Source organism: Zophobas morio, unplaced genomic scaffold (assembly GCF_036711695.1).
Source record: "Zophobas morio isolate AGI-343-1 ecotype UQ-CSIRO unplaced genomic scaffold, CSIRO_AGI_Zmor_V1 ptg000009l, whole genome shotgun sequence".
In the NCBI taxonomy this organism is placed as follows: domain Eukaryota; kingdom Metazoa; phylum Arthropoda; class Insecta; order Coleoptera; family Tenebrionidae; genus Zophobas; species Zophobas morio.
This window is the reverse complement of record NW_026972114.1, coordinates 7218608-7241208: the sequence shown is the minus strand read 5'-3', so window position 1 is coordinate 7241208 and position 22601 is coordinate 7218608. Positions and strand designations below refer to the sequence as shown.

The 22601-nt window shown below is 36.0% G+C and overlaps 3 protein-coding genes and 1 non-coding gene across 5 annotated transcripts; 3 read left to right on the top strand and 1 right to left on the bottom strand.

The window, feature by feature from the left end:
• Window positions 1–797: 797 nt before the first annotated feature.
• On the top strand, window positions 798–8442 carry LOC135125804 (serine protease snake-like). Its single transcript, XM_064051497.1, has 5 exons — window positions 798–946; window positions 1056–1241; window positions 1996–2140; window positions 7570–7984; window positions 8174–8442. Exons 1-5 carry the CDS (start codon window positions 871–873, stop codon window positions 8339–8341), a joined length of 990 nt encoding a protein of 329 aa, XP_063907567.1. The 5' UTR covers window positions 798–870; the 3' UTR covers window positions 8342–8442.
• On the bottom strand, window positions 7000–7071 carry Trnas-aga (transfer RNA serine (anticodon AGA)). The gene has a single exon. It is a non-coding gene; the product is annotated as a tRNA-Ser (tRNA).
• A 6728-nt stretch (window positions 8443–15170) lies between the features above and the next one.
• Window positions 15171–17056, top strand: LOC135125633 (zinc finger Y-chromosomal protein-like). 2 transcript variants are annotated; one of them, XM_064051282.1, is made up of 2 exons: window positions 15171–15491; window positions 15544–17056. In XM_064051282.1, exon 2 carries the CDS (start codon window positions 15603–15605, stop codon window positions 16800–16802), a length of 1200 nt encoding a protein of 399 aa, XP_063907352.1. In that variant the 5' UTR covers window positions 15171–15491; window positions 15544–15602; the 3' UTR covers window positions 16803–17056. The 2 variants fall into 2 exon arrangements, with proteins under 2 accessions (XP_063907352.1, XP_063907350.1); XM_064051280.1 differs by having other exon boundaries at window positions 15171–15466; window positions 15521–17054.
• Window positions 17057–17707: 651 nt separating this feature from the next.
• Window positions 17708–22415, top strand: LOC135125803 (uncharacterized). Its single transcript, XM_064051496.1, has 2 exons — window positions 17708–18140; window positions 20096–22415. The coding sequence occupies exon 2, from the start codon at window positions 20122–20124 to the stop codon at window positions 21097–21099; it is 978 nt and encodes a 325-aa protein (XP_063907566.1). The 5' UTR covers window positions 17708–18140; window positions 20096–20121; the 3' UTR covers window positions 21100–22415.
• Window positions 22416–22601: the final 186 nt, after the last annotated feature.

The window sequence follows — 22601 nt, the reverse complement described above, 5'->3', positions numbered from 1 at the left end:
ACGAAATATGTGTCAACATTAAAAAAATTATTTTACAATATTTTCACTTTTTTGCACTTTGGTTTATTCGGAAATGAGCCTAATAGTTGCTGTTTTTATGGAACTCGTATGTATTTATTTTGACACTTTTTTAGAAATAATGAAATTTTTGAGAATTTAGCACTTTATTTTATTTTTCTCATTCATAACAATTACTTATTTTCTCTATAAACGCTATCATTTTTCGCCTGCGACAATATTTGGTAAATTATAGTCACCAGCAATAATGTAATATGAGCCCGAGGCACGATCATAGATCGACTCCAGGTCATAACAAAAGTTTTCGTAAGCATTTAAACCACTTCCAGGTGGAATATACACTGCGGCTACAATTATGTTCCAATCACAAAATTTAACCTCTCCGTAAATGCTTTCCACAGAATGCCCACAAAGAACAACATAAGAATGTAATTACTTTCTTACCGCTACTAATACCCCACCAGCACGCACTTTAGAGCTAGTGTTAATATTGCGATCGGCCCTAAAGATACTATAATTACTTAAACTTAATTCAGTATTAGAAATTGCTTCGCAAAGCCAAGATTCGGTTATAATGAGAATATCATAGACAGAAGAAATAGCATTAATCGAAAAATCATTTATTTTAGTCCTTTTTCTTACAACTAGAGATAACCTTCTGCCTTCGTAACTTATTTTTCTGCGAAAGGTTATCATTCTGGATTTGAATGTTCTATTTATTTTGCTAGTGGGTTTACCAAATTACTTAATTTATAATTTGTTTATCTCAGCATATTCCCTTCTTTCATTTCATGTCCGAATTATTTTACCACAGGGCTCAGTTCGATAAAGCTGTACTTTACATTGCTTACTATGATTAGCTTTAACCAGAATGCAGTAAGTTTGCTTTGTATCTTAGTTGGATTTGTTTACTCACAAAGAAATTTAGGTATGTTGCCGTTTTGGCATTTATTATATTTTTAAATAATCATTTAAGACAGTGCCATTGATGATTTTTTTTATACTTGAACAAAATATTACATTTTTTTTTTTTGTAGATGATGTGTGCATTGTACAATCGACTGGTTTACAAGGCGTTTGTAAATTAATTAAAGACTGTCCAAGTGCACAGAAAAAGCTCCAGCAGCATCATCTACCTCAGATTTGCGGTTTTCACAGATTCGACCCGATAATTTGCTGTCCAAGTGTAGCGACGCGAAAACCAGGCGAAATCAGTAAAAAAAGTATGTAGGAATAGATATTATGCGATAAATTGGACAGAGAAATATTTAGATGTGATCTTCTGTGTCAGTGGTTACTTACGAACACAGTAATTATTCCATAAAATAGCGCTAAACCACAAACGGTAGGATTAGGTACCTTAATTTGATTTGAATTTGCACAATATATGTATCTAACTAAAAAAGTTCCACTATAATTGGTATAAACTCATGTATAACATTTAATTCTTATTTATTTTGCCAATGGTTTAGGTAATGAACTACTTTACTGCATTAGTGGGTTAATATTAAATTGTCACTGTTATAAATGAACATTGAAAACTATTTACTGGGTTTTGAATTATGTTTGCTGTGCTGACAAAAGAGTTTCTTACATTATATATTCCAAGTCAATTTTTGAGGACTTAAAATTACCATTGAAATACTATGAGAAGAACACGAGAGTTATCAAAGTCTGTGAGTCACGAAAGAACGTAGCGAAATACTGTTAAGTTAAACCATGAAACTCACAAAACCAAATAACGAATGCACTGCTGGTCCAACCTGTACTGTACAGTTTCTTCCCCTTAAATTCGCAAATCGACCGTCCGGATGCTTTTATGTCTACTTCGACGTTTTATTGCTGTGTTCGTTTCAAAGGATTTCCACTCTAACAATGAACTTCAAATGAGTTGACTATTTTTATTAGATTTTTCACATTTAATTTGTACTATTTGTATAGAAAAGTGTTCTGTAAGAGCTACAATTTTTATTTTAGAATGTGAAGAATATTCTGCATATGTAAATGAAACTTATATACCTCCAATCGGATTAATAGATGCTGAGCCAGTAACAAGTTATGAAAAAACATTTAAAGCTAAATTATCTAAAATGACGATTCATCTTTCGAAAATAACTTATTGGTTAGTATACTATGTAGTTAGGTTAAGTTATAAAGCGACCCGCTGTCAGCAGATTTTTGACAATAATTGAAACTTATGTAAAGTAAACAGTGAAAGTTGTATTTGTGTCAATTTCTAAATTTAGCAAGAAAGTTTATTGAGGTTCCAAGACCTAGGTAAGTAAGTAAGTAAGTAACTGTTTATTTCTTTCCCATTCGGGACTTGAAAGAAGTCCGGTTTACATTTTTCCCTTAATATATCTATATATGTACAAATATATATCAATTAAACATATTTTAACTTAAACTAATATTCTTTCTCGAAATGCTTCCTTATTTTCGTTTCTTTTCTAATATCATTTTCATCCATTCCAGACCATCACCTGTTTCGTTCAATAGCTCATTCCTATCTTTCTCGACTTCCCGTAACTCTTCACAATCCTTTAGCCAGTGTTCAATCGTCTCCGGAAATTCCCTGCATAATCCGCATCTGCTATCCTCTTCCTCTTTCCAGTAACAGTTTTCTCCTTCTTCATTTCCCACCCTAAATCTGGCTATTGTCTTTCTGTCTTCATTCTTTCTCCCTCTTATTAGATACTCCGGTAATTTTAGACCTCCTATTATTTCTCCATATTTTGGATTATATCTGGACTCTGCTATTTTTTTCCTTTGCTCTTTTCTTTGTAACTCTTCATCTAGATTTAAAATTTCCTTCCTGGGCTCTGCTCCCTCTATCCTTTTTCTCTCTACTTCTTCTGCCGTTAGACCTCTTACTTCGTAAAATTCTCTTCTTTCTTCCGCTGTCTTCTTATAATTTACCCTTATCTCTTCCCACATTTCTTTCATTATTTTGCATTCAACGTTCTGCCTGATCTTCTCTTCAAATTTCATTGCCCTTCGTACTGCTTCTATTCTTAGTTTTTCTCTCTTCGTTTCCTCTAATACAATGTACTCTGGTGTCTCTTTTTCCAACCCTAACGTCCATTTCAAATACTTTGCCTGTACTCGTTCTAGACTCTCCCTTTCCTTCCATCCCCAGATTTCAGCACCGTACATAATAACACTTTTTATTAAGCTGTCGAAGAGCCATATTCTTCTAACGAAATCGTTCTTCAACCTTCTCTCTGCCAGTCCCCATACCGCCTTCAACAATCTATTTGCCTTCTTTACTGTATTTTCCAAATGTTGGGTTCTTCTTCCATTTCTTTGAAATGTATACCCTAAATATTTAAACGTCGCTACTTCTTCTATCGTCTTTTCTTCCCATTGCCAAACCTCTTTCTTACTTCTCCCTACCGCCTTTCTGAAAACCATCATTTTCGTTTTTTCTACATTCATTTGCAGTTCTCTCCTTCTTAAAAATGTTTGTAGGGTTTTCATCATCTCTCTTATTTCTTTACCCGTTTTTGCCAGTAGGACGATATCGTCTGCATACTGTAGTGACCAGATTTTTGTTTTCCCTAAAGTGACCCCTCCCATCTGTGCCTTCCTAAGATTTTCTTCTAATTTTGCTATATACAAGGAAAAGAGCGTTGGACTTAATGGACATCCTTGCCTAACTCCTTTCTTCGTCCAGAAATTCATCGACGTTTCTCCATTAACTCTGATTCTATTTTCTGTCTCTCTGTAGATTTCTCTAATTCTCTCTATTAGTGTTTTACTGATGCCCATGTCTTTCATTATCTGCCATAGTCTTTCCCTATTAACCATATCAAAAGCCGCTTTCAAATCTACAAAGAGCGCGTATACCTTTCCTCCTTTTTCGTTTAATTCCCTCCTTACTATGTGATCCAGGGTCGCTATGCATTCGATTGTTCCTCTTCCCTTTCTAAATCCCATTTGCACCTCTGGTAGCAGTTGTTTTTCCTCTATATCCCTTTCCAACTTATGTTGTAAAATGGAACTGTAGATCTTGTAAGTTGTATTCAACAACGTAATTCCTCTATAGTTTTCTACTTTTTCTCTGTTTCCTTTCTTGTGCAGGGGACTGATTAACCCCACTCTCCATTCTTCTGGTAACCCTTCTCCTTTCCAGATCTTATCTAACATTTTCGTGAGTCCCTCAACTATATTCTCTGTTGCGTAAATCCAGTGTTCGTTCTGAATGCCGTCTATTCCTGCAGCTTTTCCTTTCTTCATTTTCCCTATTACTCTTATCACCTCTTCCTTCCCTATTTCTTCCCTTTCTTCTATTGTGCCTGTTTCCTGTCTATTTACTTCTGTCTTCTGTTCTTCGTTAGTTTCTGCGCCTTCTAAAATTCTTATAAAATATTCCCGCCATTCTTCTATCTTGATGTTCTTACTTGGTCCCGTTTTTATCTTCCTTTCTTGGTTTATATATTTCCATGCTTCCGCTTCCGTTCTTATATCCTTTAATTTCTGGTCTTCTTCATCCTGTTTCTTTGCTTTCTTCTCTTTTATTAATTTCTTATAGTCCTTAATTTCTTTTCTATATTCCTTTTCATTACCTCTGTTCTTTAGCCATCGTCTCAATTTCCTTCTTACTTCTATTTTCTTCTGCCAGCATTCTTCGTCCCACCATGAAATTCCCCTCTTTTCTATTCCTCCCATTTTGATAACCTTCTTACGAGATGCCTTCCCCATCTCTACTTTTAGTTTTCTGGCCATCTCTTCCACTGTTCCTCCTCCTGTATTGTACTCTCTCAGTTTTCTTCTATATTCTTCAATCGACTTCTCATTCCATTCGTATATCTCTTTTTCTCTTCTGTTCTCTAACTCTTCCTTCTTAGTTTTTTCCACCTGTGTAATTGTTGGTAGGTGATCTGAGTCGCTCCTTATTCCAACCTCCATATCTCTGATGCCATGGTCCGCTATTTCATTACAGATAACATAATCTATAACTGATCTCCCTTGCCCCCCTATATATGTGTATTCACCCTCTTTGTCACCTTCTGTATTCCCATTCAGTATTTTCCATCCCTTTTCCTCTACCAACTCCAACAGTTTCTTTCCTTCTTTGTTCTCTGTTCGGTCTTTTGATTTCCTTTTTCCCTCATCCTTTTCCTTGTCCCACTCCCATTCAGCTCCCTTGTTTCCAATTCTAGCATTGAAATCCCCGCCTACCACCAAGCAATATTTTTCATCTATTTCATAATTTATTTCATCTAAATCTCTACTGGTCTTTTTTACGTTCTGACTGTATACTGTCATTATCCTCCAACTATTGTCCCCTATTTTAATTCTTCTCTCTTGTATTCCTTCAACTGATTTAATTCTCTCTTCCTCTATTTCTTCTACATCTTCCTTAATGCCTGTTATTATTCCACCCTTTGCTCTTCCCCTCTTCTTGCTTCTTTTCGTATGTTCGGATTTCCATCTATATTCTTTTGGCAATTTATTTCTAGTATTTTCCCAGTTTTTTTCTTCTACCCAAGTCTCAACCAAGCCCACCACCTCGAATTTCCTTATATAACCCCAAAAGTCTTTATCTTTTTTCTTCAACCCACATATGTTCCAAAAAATAATACTTATTCTATCCTTTTCTTCGTCCAAGGTTTCTTTTGTATTTTCAGTTTCTCCTGATTTCTTTCTTTGTTCGATTTTCTTTTTTCTTCCCTTTTCTTTTTCTTGTTCATATTCCTTTTCCGTAGCAAATGTCATCATCGTTCCTTCCTTTTCAATTTCTGCTAGTTTTTTGAGTCTTCTCTTATCTTATCTTCTATAAGTTTATCGTCTTTTTTGCTCCACTTCCATAATTTCCCTTCTACTTCAACTTTTTGAAATTTAACTTTCACAGAGATTCCGTGTTCTCTCTCCTTCTTTGCAAACTCTCGTATTTTCTTTTGAATTATCCTTTCTTTCACAGTGTAATCTGGGTTAATATATATTTCCTGTCCTTTGGGTCTGTTCTTTAACACACTTTTCTTTTTTAGAATTTCCATTTTGTCATTCCAGTTTTTTGTTTCAATAATGCATATCTTTTCGCCTACTTTATATGCCTTTGTCACCTCTATTTGTAGTCCGATTTCCTTTTCAATCATATTTTGTATTGCTTCTTTTAATATTTCTTCATTATCTGTATTTATTTTTATTCCAGTTATTACTAGATTATTCCTTCTTTTGTCTCTTTCTAAGGTTTCCAGTCTTTCTTCCATTTCAGCTAGTTTGTCCCTTAATTCGTTTTTCTCCTTTATCCAACTTTCTTCCTTCTTCTCTATTTCTTGTCTCAGGTTTTGTATTTCTTCCTTGTTTTCTCGGGTTTCTGTTCTTAGATCTGTTAAGTCTTTCTTTAAATCATAAATACCATCCCTTATTTCTTTCTTATTTTCTTCCATCTCCTTTTTTAGGTCTCTCTTCATTTCCGCTAACAACTTTTTTATGTCTTCCATTTCTTGCTTTTTGAGTGGGGTGATTTTTGTTGGTGACCTGCTTGTTACCTTACTTTTTTGGAAAGCTTTATCTTCCAGTGACGTATCGTGGTCTGGTTGGCTCCTTTTACGGCTTCTACTTTCTTTCCTGTACTTTCCTTCCTCTGTCATTTGATAATAATTTACTGTATATGGACATTTACTTGTGCCTATCTGAATTTCCTTAAGCCGTCCCTGTCGTAACAGTGTATCTTATCTTCAGTGCCGGCGATAAGGTCGTCCTCCCAATCGACTTGTCGGAGAGGATGACCTTCTCCGGCGACAACACAACGTCTCTTGTTTCTTTTCGTGCACTTCTTACCTCGTTTTTGCTTCAAACTCTGCAACTGCCCGAGTGTGCCACACTATTATCACACCTCGGCTCAACTATTGTTCATACACCAAACCGACAATATTCTTGTTGTCAACAAACGTGCAATTCTGCTTTTCCAAGCGGAGCGCCTCTCACACGCACGTTTCTGTTGCTATGCCAAGACCTAGGTATCTAGGGTTGTTACCTCGGTGGGAATTGAACCCACGCCTCTTGCATTCTGGGCAAGCATCCAGACCACTAGACCACGAGACGACTTATCTTTTCTCCGCTTACCGACGTGGTATTGTGCCGCCACATGGTTTTCATAGTTAATTTTTAGCAATTAACTTATTTTTGTATAATTTGTTATTAAAAATTCTAATCTTTCATTTTTTGGTTTTGTTTTAATGGAAGTTTACAATTTAACGCAAATCAGTTTCTGTAAAATACTTGTAGGCTGCTATTGGCTATGGATCTAGCTTTAAAGATGCGGGATGGTATTGTGGTGGAACAATATTGAGCGACGAGTACATATTGACAGCTGCGCATTGCTTAAGTCATAGACAATGGTAAGTTAACTACTTATTTTAAGTAATGACATGGAAATTTTTAGTTTCATACTTTACTCACTTTCTATACTATCTTCTAGTAGTATGGTAGTAGTTTTTAATCTAATTTTCGATGTTGTATCTATTGTTTACGACTGAAATTTGATTTTTTATTACTATTTACGGACAATGAAAGTAAATAAAATGATTTTGAATTTTACAGGGGAGACGCTAAATGGGTAAAACTTGGCGTTACCAGATTAAACAGCACTCATAGAAAAAGACAACATATAGAAGTAGCCGAATTAATACCACATCCTAAGTATAAGTCAGCGTCTCATTACTATGACATTGGATTACTAAAATTGAAAAAGTTAGCTGAATTAAATTCCTTCTCACGACCAGCATGCCTATACTCAAAAGAAGAGATTACAGCCGAAAAAGCTATAGCAACCGGTTGGGGTCAAACGGAGTTTAGTAGAACACCCAATAATGATCTGCTTAAAGTAACTTTAGAACTCACTGATCATAACACCTGCACTCATATTTATAGACGTACTGGGAGAAAATTAAGAAAAGGGATTTTATCCAAGAGCCAGTTCTGTGCTGGGTCCCAACTAGGAAATGACACCTGCCAGGTATTACAATTATTTGTTGCAAGTGGTGATGAAAGTACACTAATTACAAATATCATCTTAATGTGTAGGTTATACTCAGAATTTGATGATTAAACTAAATTTTCGAATTTAATTAGTGCACAATGAACGCAAAACTTAATAATATGACACAGTTTGTACGACTGTGGTTGATTGTATATTATGTTACAGGGAGATTCCGGAGGACCCTTGCAAATATATCACATCCATGACGACATTAAATGTATGTACGACATTATCGGTGTAATATCATTCGGTAAAGGTTGTTTTGGCAGTCCGGGGGTGTACACGAGAATATCATATTACTTAAAGTGGATTGAGGATATTGTTTGGCCATAAATTTGCCTATGTACTGTAAATGCTCAACTAAGAGAAAGTCCAAAGAGTTATAACAACTATTAATACACTATAATAAGTTGAACATTGTGAAAATTGTGTTGAAGATTTATTAACACAAAAAAATAAAAATAATTAAATAAATGTGCGAATGAGGTTTACTATATTTTATATTTTTGATGACAATAATCACATAAAAGTAATGCAAATCTGAGTATATGAATCTGGTAAAAAAAAATCTTCGAACGAATGCAAGCAGATCACAGTAGTATTAATTAAAGAAGAAGAAGAACGTACTTACGTACATCCCGAAAGTGAGTTGTTTAGAGATAATAATAGAAATTATTATTTACCAAGAAGATGTTATTTTGACATTGATGGAGAATTTGACTCTTGACATTTTTTGCCTAATGTAATAACATATACCACGGTCATGAAGATAGTAATTTGACAAATAACGCTGGATCGTTTTTATTTGAAAGTGCTATAGTTGTGACCTCAACAATGTGGATATTATTTTGTTTATTTTTCACCTATCAATTATAGACTTATAATGCCCTTGAAAATAGTTGCTATTAACAACCTGATAATGTCCTAGGGCATTATAGGGTGATTAACGGGTATTATTTTTGATGGAATCTGCATCGTTTAATTCTGTACCTGAGAGCAAAAAGTCAGTAAGTCCAAAATCATAGCTTCCCAGAAACAAACTATTAAAGAGATTTTTTTACAAATAAAGTGAGATAAAATGATTTTAAATTTTTAATATTCTTTTGTTTTTGTTTTTATTTAATCATTTATACATTTCTTTTTTTAATTTGCATTATGACAAATTAATAAATGGTTTTAGATAATTTATATTGGACTTGATACTGTTATACATTAAAAGTTTTATATACATAGCTGATATGTTTTAAAATTAAAACAACGTAAGTCCAATATTATTTTTATTATTATCGTAATACAAAATTAAAACATATTTATAATTAGGTACATTTCTGTTACAACTTAACAAAAATGTCAAAACAAAAAAAAAAGCTAAACTTCTTAATCTAACAAATCATTTGTCTGGTCTGAGTGGGGTAAGTATCGAAAATAGTCTCGATACTCTTCGGGCACCCATTTCAACAGAATTAATAGATTTTCAAATTTGGCTTTGGTGATGGGTTTCTGATCAACTCGATTGCAGCTTACTTAATAATTTTAATTCTCTGGTTTGAGGCAATAAACTCATTCAAATCAAATTAATTTCTACGTGACATTCTTCCGATGAATAAACAAACACTGTGATAACCCAAACTTCCCGCCTTAAATTGCCTTGAAAAAGTTTGAAAGGCCCGCGAAAAATTCAAAAAATCAAAATTTGGCCTTAGCCGTGATCGTTTAACAAAAGGAAACCTACGTTGTGTTTTTTTTTTTTGAAAAGTGGCGGGAAGACGTTCTTTCATACAAGTCCGCATACACTGCGTGTGATTCGAGACCCCAAGAAATAATGGACAACATTTTTGGGAGGGGGCTAAAATTCGCACCTCCTCTCTAGGAGGAAAAGAGCTGCGAGCATTCACTCCTCAGCCCCTAAAACCCCCTATCGTATATTCACCGACATATTACATTTCAAATGAAACACCAAATATAAAAGAAAACACACTCGCGAAGTGACAGGCGTACACATGTAAAAAACGAACAAACACAAAATTCTATACATCTGTTTCGAATTAATGCAAATATTTGAATATCACAAATTTAATAAAAACAAAGCAAAATTTGAATTAAAGTAACTGGATGCAAATACACAAGTTATTGTAGGCGTGTGGCGTCAAATTTTAAAGTTACAGCAGTTAACAGGAACACAATCAAAGTATCCCTGAGGCGTTCTAGCACAAGCGGAGTTTGGGGCTACCGGTCGGGGCTGTTCTCCCCCCTCGACGGTGATTCTATCTATCGCAAAGCCTACCCACACAGCACATCACACATCTCCATGACGAACATGCCGTCCGAAACTAGCCCGTTACGATCGCAGATCCGCAGTTGGATCTCGGCCACGGTGTATAATAAGTTAGGTGTTCCGACGAGCGCGTGAAACGTGTCCCCAACTAGTCACAGATTTGGAGTGAGAGAAACAGAAGAGGGCGGCCATCATTTAATCGCACTGACGGGAAAGAGACGGGAGAAGTATTTGTCGGAATTAAAGCCGTTTAGGTTCAAAAATGATCAAAATTAATTATCCGTTGTATTAAAATCAAAACTTTAAACATTTTTAAAATAATAATTTATTTAAAAAGATGAATGTAAACTCGTTGTTAAAGATAGTTCTTTTCGCCTTCACATATTATATTAGTTTCACTCACTTCTGTTCGTTTCACAAGACAACTAAAAAATATCCATTAACCATGATCTGCTTTACTGTTTCAGAAATAAAAATTTACCATTATTACGTAGTCTGTAATCGAGAGTCTTTCCTTTTTTCTGCACATGCCTTGGTTGTTTTCTCTTGTTGCTGTTTATAAAATTGTTTAATTTGCATAATTGTGTTATATTGCCTTTGAAAATATTTCCATTCTATGCTCTTCACAAGAAAAAGGAAAGTAAATAGTCATAAAAATTTTTGTTGCGAATAGCTCTTCAATTGTTGCATCGAATACATCGATAAATCGATATATTTCATAAGTATCCCTTCCACCCATCGGAACATATTAAACATTAACAAATCTGGATGGTTTAACCACCCCCTGGATTTTGTACTAGTAAATTCAGATGTACCTACTAGAACATGGATCTTCTTTGTTATATAACTGTTCACGGCAAATATTACATTTTGAAGTATTGTTCAATTTTTTTTTGCGACAAATCCAGCCAAGTAATAAATGATGTTGTCAACAATTTTAGTTGTAGTGCATCTTCAAATAGTTGTTCGTCTATTTCGTTAATCGGTGAATCTGTATCTAAAATATATTCAATTTTCCTTTTTATTTTCTCAAGATGATTTTTCCCGCATTCTGGTATTTGTTTCAAAAATATTTTTGGAGTCATTAAATGATAACGAATGATTTGCATTACTATTTTCCTGCCTCTGTGTGCAATTACCAAATTTCGGAGGTTTTAATAATTTATAAACCGATAACATTCGGTATAGCTGCAAAGAGTTATAGATAAGGGATGTCCATTGGCACAACCTGCTTGTCGAATTGTGCCGAAAAATCTCTGCAAAAAGTATAGTTTATGTGGAATAAAAAAAAATACATATCGCCTTCAAAAACCCTCTGAAAATAAACATAAATTCTGTTTCTTGAATGTTAAAACATAACACATAACCGATAAAAAGGGAGTAATTGTTTCAAGTAAAAATAAAATTCAACATAAAATGCCTACTATTATTATAGCGACGACCAGTATTTTTTAGTGCAAAGTGTTGTTCAAAAGCAGCAGTTCACTACTGCAATAAAAGTGTCATTCCAGTAATCTGTCTTTAGGTACCCGAAACACCGACACTTTTTCGGGATTACCATTGTATCCGCTAGAACAATTAGGCACAACACATTTTCTACCCATTTTTATTGATAAATCAAAAAACAAGTAAGAAATCGCAGAGAAAACCTAGCAAAATCTGTCACACCTAGAGAGGGAAAAAGCCCGCCAAACGCTGCTAAACAGATCTAAGTGAGAGGTTACAGGCCGCCGCTGTCTGTCTCTCTCGACCGCTCATCGTGACTAAACCGGCGTCAAGTCGATGCACGGTGAATACGCTTCGTCGTAACACCTAACTTATTATACACCGTGATCTCGGCTAAGGACAGAAGCCGAGAGCGTTACAACATCGGCAACCGCCCCTGAATTTATCCAAACCTGTACCCTTTGTGCAGGTGACGCGATGAATCTCGCCAGCTCGACTAGGAACCGCACTTCGCTTCTACCACATTTTCTGTGTTATTTAACCTCAATTCCATTTTAAATGTTCAATTTCTTATGACTCTAATATTAATAACAACTGAACAAGTGATAAAGTTTCAAACGAGTAATAAACAACATTTAAATTCGCCATACAATCTTATGAAATTTTAAACAACAAATAATTCTTATGTGGGATTAAAATTGGACATCAAATAATTTATACGATGTACACATTCATCAACAAAATATTTACAAAACAAAACTAGTAAAGATTTATGAAAAACAGAAGATCTGGTGTGAAATAAACTTGTGTAAATAAAAATTATGTGAGGTTAAAACACGCAGAGCATGAAATTTACGTCCAATGAAAATTATACAACAAAGGAAAATTACTGAAGTTAAAACTGTGAGATTAGAGAAATATTGTATGAGGTGAAAAATTGCAAAATTAACAAAATTTACATGAGATTAATATTTGTTACACTTTATCAACGATTAAAACAAAGAGTTTACATTATGTCAAATTATATCATGATATAAGTGATTGGTTACTTAACAAAAAATTACTTTGAGAGTTTAGCATACCGCGAATTGGTTACCCCAACAAATCACATAATAAATAAACACAAACATATCCAGTCATCGTTGCGAGGAAAAAGCGTCTCGGTGATGTAAATTTTATCGTTGCGAGGAATAAGCCTCGGTGGTGTAATCAATCATCAATCTTTAACGCGAGGACATGCCTCAGTGATGTAATCAATCTTTAACGTTGCGAGGACATGCTCCGGTGATGTAATCATGATAACGATGATAATAACGATAATAATCGCCTAAGGGAAGAAATTATTTTAACCCCTCGTCAGTTCGCGGTATAATAAATTTTGTAAATTTAACTGCCGTAAATGAACTATTAGCCATCTTGTGTGAAGAATTAAGAAGTGTTATCATGTAAGACTTACGCATATGCATCCAGAAACTTATTTATAATTTGTTAAACAAAGAATTATTATCCTGACTAAATGAATTTCATGAAATCTCCTTGTAAGTAGGTAGTTTATTTAAATAATCCTGATTGTTAAATTTTGTTAGCACTCTGACGGTTAACTCCTAGCCTGAGCTGTGAATTTACAATAATAAAACTAATTTACGCCACGTGACCCGCGTTGTTCCCGAAAATTAACACTTTTCCGATTAAAAAGCCGCAAGAATTAGCCGCGCGGATTGGCTAAACTGGGCGCCGTCGGTTACGATTGATTGTGGTTAAACAAAAGCTTTTTTTATTAACTACGAAATCAACTAATTTAAACCTAGCTACTTACAGCTTCCTTTCACCATGCATCCACTACACCAAACCGAAACATAATGACTCACGCTTTCAACATGCTGCCCTCTGTCTACCAACCAACCCTCTAACTAAAATCCCCTGGCGCTACTAACTGTCCAACTATCCAACAAGCGTTACCGTGCACCTGGTTGCCTATGTTTAACGATTTTTTTGATTGAATTTTTTCTTTCAAATTCAAATTATTCCAATGTGATTTCGCCCCACTGTTAATTAAATTCAGCGCGAAAATTTGATTCAAATTCGGTCACCACACTGTTAAATCTTAAAATATTGTTCAATAAATCTTACTTAAAATTTATATCGTACGTATCGATATGATAAATTAAACATAAAAATATCACAAACAAATTAAAACCCTAAACGACTCTAAGTGTACTAGAAGTCAGTCAAATAACTTAGGGCCGGTTGCATAAACGCAAATCAAATTCAATCTCTGATTAAGAACAATTGTAACTATGATAATAACAATCGTTACTATGGAGTTAATCAGAGATTAAATTTGATTTGCGTTTATGCAACCGGCCCTTAGAGTCTTCGATATTTATTGAATTTAAGAATCGCAAACCCTTTGTGATGACTGTTAACTATTACTAATACGATGACTAATCCTGTGGTGTCCCAATTTAAAAAAATTATAATTTTGCTCCAATGGGCTGGTAGTTTTGAAAAAGATCTCTTGAATTTACTTCTTATGTTGGTGTTGAGAGTGTAAACATGTGTTAATACGGTTTGTAATTTCACTAAAAGGGAATTATTTAAACAAAATGAAACTGTATTCGACGCCACGGTCTCCCGTAACAAGTGTAATTAGTATAATATAAGTTAACTGACGATTTTTAATCTAAACTATTGTGAAATTTTAACTATTCCACCAACACTTACTTTCACTTAGTCGTTTTAGTAATGATCTCTAAAGTTCTGGACGCTTTTACTTAGGCTATAATATTCACACTTCATAAACTTCTTGAGATTTAAAATAGTTTGTTTATGACATTTAAACTAGTCTTAAAGATTGATCCATTTTGAGAGATAGGACTCGAAAGTTATCATCATTAATATTTTCTTACAAGTTTAATAATCCCTTACAGTTTGAATTTGAACATTTGGTGTCGACGTAGCTGAGCAATTCGGTCCACGATATAATCATTTTGATTTAATCACTTAATCAGTATCTTAATTGGTAGGTACGTAATTTAACATCATTTAAATTCTTTATTGTTTAAAATTCTGTATAGAATGTGGCATAATTAAATGTTGTTATCGTTCTAAGTTCGAGAAATATAGAATTTCAATTTTAAAGCGGAAGCAGAACACATGGTTTCTTGTTAAAATTGACTGTTTTTCCCTCATGTCATTTACCCTAACAGGGTAAATGTGAAATATTTTTCTCAAAATGATAATTTTATTACCGTGTTTATAACTGAACCAGACAATAAAATTTTAGAGTATAAAAAATAACATTTTGGCTATAACTAAAATAGTTTCTTCACAAATGGATATAGGGACTTTTATATAAAAGTCACCAGAGCAGATTTGACATTTTTACCTAAATCGCAGCTGGCATTTCAACTACGGATTGTTTGTTTAATGTACCTGACCCTGTCTGTCATTCCTCGCCTGTGTTCTTCCTCTTAAACACAGCTACACAGCTAGAATACAGAAGTGTATTATGTATTGCATATAAACACAAATAAAAGAAAAACAAGGACACAAGGAATTTTCTTAGGTTATGTCTGTTTTTCCCCAACATGTTTACATTTCGGACCATTTTCATATTTATTAATAACAAATGAACTATTTAAACCAACCAAAACATCGATTTTGAATGAAAACTGTTAAAATACTTGGAGACAAAATGTGTTGACGAAGCGTCGTTGTTTACAACGAAGTATTTGGTAAGAAAAACACTAACTCACCCTTGTAATAATTTAACACTAAAATGAATTTAGGTAAACGAAGATGTCAATTTTAGAATGTTCTGATACTTTTGCTCAAGTGAAAACCACCCCCGAAAATGACCATCATTGTAAAATGTGCCCATACCACACACCATCGAGTGTTCTTATGGTACACCACGTCAGACGACACCGCTTATCAATCATACATTTCAACTGCGAAAATAGTGACATCGAAAAATATTACTGCAAGGACTGTGGATTCCAAACAGAATTATCAATTTTTTTGAAACAACATGTTCTGAAACATAGTAGGGAATACCAAGAAGACTTATTAAATAAAGAATTTACCATCAACAGCTATGTTTGTGATCAATGCAGCTTTGAAACACATTTCTCGATAAAATGGCTTCAGCATATTGCAGCATGTTGGCGGAATACAGAAAATCCCAAAGTAACAACCGAAAAAAATGTGAGATGGTATAACTGTGATCATTGTGAGTTCAAAACCAAGTACAGATCTAGCTTAAAGCACCACAAAAATGTAAAACACTTGAATATCATAAAGAATGTTTTCATATGGTATGATTGTGATCAGTGTAATTTTAAATCAAAGTGTAAATCTAACTTAAAGAGACACAAAATTTTAAAACATTTGAAAGATGATGAGGTATGTTGGTACCAGTGTGAGAAGTGTCCATATAAAACTAAACTAAAACAAAGGTTAAAAACACACGTATTAGCCCAACATTTGAGTGAACAAGATATTAAATGGATTAAATGTGATTACTGTGAATTTAAAGCCAAATATCGAACTACTTTAATGCGACACAAAATTTCAAAACACTTAAATGACGATGAAATACATTGGTATGAGTGTCAGAGTTGTCCATACAAAAGCAAGTTTTATACTAATTTACAAATTCACATTATTTCGCGTCATTTGGATGAACAAAATATCAAGTGGTACAAATGTGAAAACTGTACATACAAAGCTAAAGATAAATCAACGTTTAACAGACATATAAAAACGCGTCATTTGGATGAAACAAACGTTAAGTGGTATCATTGCAAAAAGTGTACATATAAAGCTAAGGACAAATCAAATTTGAACAGACACATCAATACGCGACACCTAGATGAAGGAGATATTAAATGGTATGAATGCAAAAAGTGTCCATACAAAGCTAAACAAAAGTCGCATTTAAATAGTCACGTAACTGCACAACACTTGAATGAAGAGGATATTAGATGGTATAAGTGTGAAAAATGTCTATATAAAGCTAAACAGAGATGTACCTTGAAACGTCACGTAATTACCCGGCATTCAGATTGATCAAACTCATAATAAAATTTGGAACAAAAATAAGTGGATTCATGTTGTGAAATACTTTCAGTATATGTATAAAAATCTCTTGGTGTTGATATCAGACTGATAATAAAATTAAGCTGTATTTATATGACAAACATGTCCTTTGGGTGTTTTTATTTTGAATTTTTCAAAATAAGCATCCAGTGGGGCTAATAAAAGTATCAAACGACTATGTTGTTTTTAGTGTAAACTGTTTCCATAGGCAAGAAAATATGTAGCAGTTTGAATGTTACTTATCAAAAAATATGTGTTATAATTATTCTGACGTATAACGCCTGATTTCATTCAGATAATCTGAAAAACTACCGAACCGATAATTTTGATATTTTCAGGATACACTTAAAATCATTGTGATGAGATGGGGAAATTCAACAAAATGTGTCTCTTTTATTTCCTCCAATAAGTTGCTCGTCTCAAAATATATTATTGTACAGTACCACCCAATAAATTTCGGGCACTAGTAACATTTCACAGTCATTAGTTAATAACCTCATTTTTTATAACTGTCATTTTTACTAAATATCTACGCGTCTGTCATACTATTTTTTAAATGTCGTGTTGTCTTGTTTAATGACAATAAAGCTTCGGCTACATTCAAATTTTTGACGTGACAGCAAACTAGTGCCTGATGAAAGTTATTGATCCGCATTGTCCTAGCACTAGCAATTAACTGTTACCACTTCCTGGAACTTAGGAGTTTGCATAAATAACAATAATATTTTTGTCTACGAAACCTATACCCATTGCCATTTTAAAGTAGGATGTTATAGATATGTTTGTTTTCAATAATAATAATAATAATAATATAAAATCAAGGACCTTATACAACGCCCTTGTATAAACTTAATACTAAAGCATATTTCTCACGTAATAAATTGCACTATATTTATAGAATACTGTAAGGATCCAATTCGAATTTTTAAATTTCAAACGAATTCCGCGCGCACAAGAAACGGTTAGTGAGAAGAAGGAGAGGTTGGCAACCAACCACCCCAAAGAAACAGACGTGCGCAAAGCGAAGGTGGTATTGTCTTGAAAAATGAGTCACTTCCTTTTGATCGCTTGGAGAGAACAGACCACTTCTTTTCGAGCGCTTCGAGCAACAGGTTGTATTTTTAATTGTGAATTATTCTGTGCCTTTTGCTGTTGTTTTTGCGTTTCCAGTGTTGATCCGTTCCATTGGAAAACCTAGCAGCCACCGTTGAGCCATTGGGTGTTCCTGATTTCTCATCGTTCTTACGACGAGGTTTTTGCGTTCCTTTTGGCGGTAAGCCGTGTCGAAATCTTCTCATCTTTGGAGAGGTATGTTTTGAACACCTGTTTTGCGGCGAGTTTCAAGCCCCGACGATACTTCTGACCTCGTGACGCAGCGACGCGTGCGCTTGTTTTTCCACTAATCTCGTTTTTTTTATCTTTCATTTAAAATCCATCGCAGTAGGGCTTTACAGGAAGTGATTTTTAGTTCGGGCCATGCTTTATTTAGCTATATTTGTGAAATCTGTATTTTGGATGGCGGCAAACGAGTTGTTATTTTCACCGTTCTTTGTTCAGGCAGCGGCCATTTTGAAGCGTCCATTTTGTTTCTTTTAAACGAGCACATGTTTTAACTGAATCTATTGAACAAATTAACAAACATTGTGGGTCATGGGGGGACGTGCCTTCTATTCCTTTTATTTAGCCCATCGTTTATACAACGCCACAGGATTCATCGTATTTTGCATCGCATATTTTCGACGCCTATTATTTGGAATGACGAATTCGTCCAACGCCATTTTGCAACTGCAGCTTGTCTGCCATGTTTGTTTATGTGTTTTGTTTGGGGAAATGTATGTGTAATAATGGCCCACAATGCAGCTAAATAATTTCACGTTTGAATTTTAACCAATAACTGACTGGACACGAATTAATATTAATCACATGTAAATCTGTTAACTTTACAATCTTTCACCTCATGCAATTTGTCTTTGTCTCACAATTTTAGCTTCAGTAATTTTCTTTGTTGTATAATTTGAATTGAATGTACATTCCATGCTCTACAGTTTTGACCTAACATAATATTTTATTTGCACAAGTTTATTTCACACCAGATCTTTGTTTTATAAATCTTTGCTAAGTTTTGATCATGTAAATGTTTTGTTGATGAATGTCTCTCTCATATAAATTACCTGATGTCCAAATTTAATCTCAATTAAGAATTATTTGTTGTTGAATTTTCGTAAGAGTGTGTGGCGAATTTAAATGTTGTGTATTGCTCTTTGTTGAAACTTTAACGCTTGTTCGGTTGTCATTTCATATTAGAATCATAGAGATTGAACATTTAAATAGAATTGAAGGTATATAACACAATAACATGTAGTGTCGGCGATGGGCGCAGTTCCTAGTTGCGGTAGCGGAATGTACCGCGCTGTCTGCACAAGACGTGCAGGCTTTGAACTAGATTTCAGTGGGAACGGTCTTGACGACGAGGTAGTAGTTGACCAGACTTCACCGCTAGTTTTAGGCCGAAACGGCCTGCTTGGACGGCATGTTCGTCATGGAGGGGTGCTGTCTGTCAGGCTTGGTGTAGATAGAATCACCGTCGCGAGGGAAACCAGCCCAGACCGGGAGCTCCAAACTTCGCTCACGCTACGACACCCCCTCTGGGTATTTTGCTGTGCTCATAAATGAAATTGTTATATTTTGTTCTATGTTTGTTCGATCGCCACACTCTCATAATGATTCGGTTTCTGCCATCCAATTTACATATGTGTAGGTCTTGTGTTTGTTCGGTTTTCATATGTGTAGGTCTGTCAATTCGCGAGTGTTTTTCTTTCACATATCTTAAGGGTTTTGAAATGTAATAAAATGTCGTCCGGGAATAAAACCAAGGGGGTTTTTGCGCTGAGGGGTAAATCTTCGCAGCGTATTTCCCCCTGTGAGGGTGGTGCCGTTTCCCCCCCTCCAAAACAATTTCTGTTAATTATTTCTTGCGCTCTCGACAGTGTATGCACTTGTATGAAAGAACTTCTTCCCGCCATTTTTCAAAAGCAAAAAAAAAAAACACAACGTAGGTTCTCATTTGTTAGACGATCACAGCCAAGGCCAAACTTTGAATTTTGAATTTTTCGCGGGCCTTTCAAACTGTTTCAAGGTCAATTTTTAAGGCGGGAAGTTGGGTTATCACAGAATTTGTTGCCGCGTGACCAGCATACAATGTTGCATACTGTGTTAGAGGAGCGCATTTAATGTTGCATAAATTCTCATGTGTTTTGATTTAGAACAGGCAAAGTGACCAGCTGAAGAAATGGCCGAAAGACGGGAACGCAGCAGCGATAACCGTGACGACCCCGACTTCCGGATCACGGACGTGTGGACAGATCACACGCAAGCCACGACCTCCAAGGGTAGCCGAAGAAGTCCTAGCAGGGAACCGGAACGTTCCTCCGAAGGACGTTCGAGGAGCCCTAGCCAGGAACGCGGCAGACGCCAAGAGCGACGCGAGAGGACCCCAGAAGAACGACGCCACCGGTCCTACGAGCGAAGCCGATCCAGGTCCCACGACAGGGGCTGGAGGCGATACGCTTTGGACCTCGAGCGACGATTGGCGACGACATCTTTGCCCCGCCCTTCCTTTTCAGGCACGCGAAAGGAGACGCTGGAGTTCTTGCGGGAATTCGAGGATTACTGCGCCGAGACGCACACGCCCTCCTCCAACAAGCTGGGAGAGGTGTTGAAGTGCCTCAAGGGAGACGCGAGGACATGGGCGACGGCCAGCCAAGACAGCTGGAGCACCTACGAAGACTTCCGCCACGACTTCGTGGAGTTGTATTGGCCCGCACACCAACGCAGGGCCGTGGCTGAGGAGGTCCGGCGAGGACGTTTTGACCCCCACCGAGACGGACTCATGGTGGACTATTTCATCAACAAGTACGGCCTCCTGAAGTCGCTGATGTTACCAGACAGCGAGCTCGACACCATAGACAGCGTCATGAGGGTGTTCCCGGACGACGTCTGGAGCGCGTGGAGCACCATTCCATCGAGGGAAAAGAGTTTTGCCAGGGCTCAGGAGTTCCTCCTTGGACGTGGGTCCGGTCGAGAACACAGGGACTCTGACAGAGGGTCGCCCCATCGAAGGCGTGAGCGCCGGTCACCACGACGCAGGCGTCGTGACGATTCCAGGTCACATGCTCCTGTCCCCGCGTTGCCTGCTCAGGCACCCTTTAACCCCTTTTCGCTTCCTCCGCCCAACACTTCGGGAAACGCCCGGAGGACACGTTGGTGAGGCAAACGTGTCTTGGTACACTTGGAATCGGGGGGACGTGTCCAGAAGAAAGAAAAAAAATTCGATTGGCCTTCCTTTAGGTTAGCGTTTCCAGTCGCTACGCGTAGCTTCGCTCCGAAAACGCTGGGGGACGACTGTAAGGATCCAATTCGAATTTTTAAATTTCAAACGAATTCCGCGCGCACAAGAAACGGTTAGTGAGAAGAAGGAGAGGTTGGCAACCAACCACCCCAAAGAAACAGACGTGCGCAAAGCGAAGGTGGTATTGTCTTGAAAAATGAGTCACTTCCTTTTGATCGCTTGGAGAGAACAGACCACTTCTTTTCGAGCGCTTCGAGCAACAGGTTGTATTTTTAATTGTGAATTATTCTGTGCCTTTTGCTGTTGTTTTTGCGTTTCCAGTGTTGATCCGTTCCATTGGAAAACCTAGCAGCCACCGTTGAGCCATTGGGTGTTCCTGATTTCTCATCGTTCTTACGACGAGGTTTTTGCGTTCCTTTTGGCGGTAAGCCGTGTCGAAATCTTCTCATCTTTGGAGAGGTATGTTTTGAACACCTGTTTTGCGGCGAGTTTCAAGCCCCGACGATACTTCTGACCTCGTGACGCAGCGACGCGTGCGCTTGTTTTTCCACTAATCTCGTTTTTTTTATCTTTCATTTAAAATCCATCGCAGTAGGGCTTTACAGGAAGTGATTTTTAGTTCGGGCCATGCTTTATTTAGCTATATTTGTGAAATCTGTATTTTGGATGGCGGCAAACGAGTTGTTATTTTCACCGTTCTTTGTTCAGGCAGCGGCCATTTTGAAGCGTCCATTTTGTTTCTTTTAAACGAGCACATGTTTTAACTGAATCTATTGAACAAATTAACAAACATTGTGGGTCATGGGGGGACGTGCCTTCTATTCCTTTTATTTAGCCCATCGTTTATACAACGCCACAGGATTCATCGTATTTTGCATCGCATATTTTCGACGCCTATTATTTGGAATGACGAATTCGTCCAACGCCATTTTGCAACTGCAGCTTGTCTGCCATGTTTGTTTATGTGTTTTGTTTGGGGAAATGTATGTGTAATAATGGCCCACAATGCAGCTAAATAATTTCACGTTTGAATTTTAACCAATAACTGACTGGACACGAATTAATATTAATCACATGTAAATCTGTTAACTTTACAATCTTTCACCTCATGCAATTTGTCTTTGTCTCACAATTTTAGCTTCAGTAATTTTCTTTGTTGTATAATTTGAATTGAATGTACATTCCATGCTCTACAGTTTTGACCTAACATAATATTTTATTTGCACAAGTTTATTTCACACCAGATCTTTGTTTTATAAATCTTTGCTAAGTTTTGATCATGTAAATGTTTTGTTGATGAATGTCTCTCTCATATAAATTACCTGATGTCCAAATTTAATCTCAATTAAGAATTATTTGTTGTTGAATTTTCGTAAGAGTGTGTGGCGAATTTAAATGTTGTGTATTGCTCTTTGTTGAAA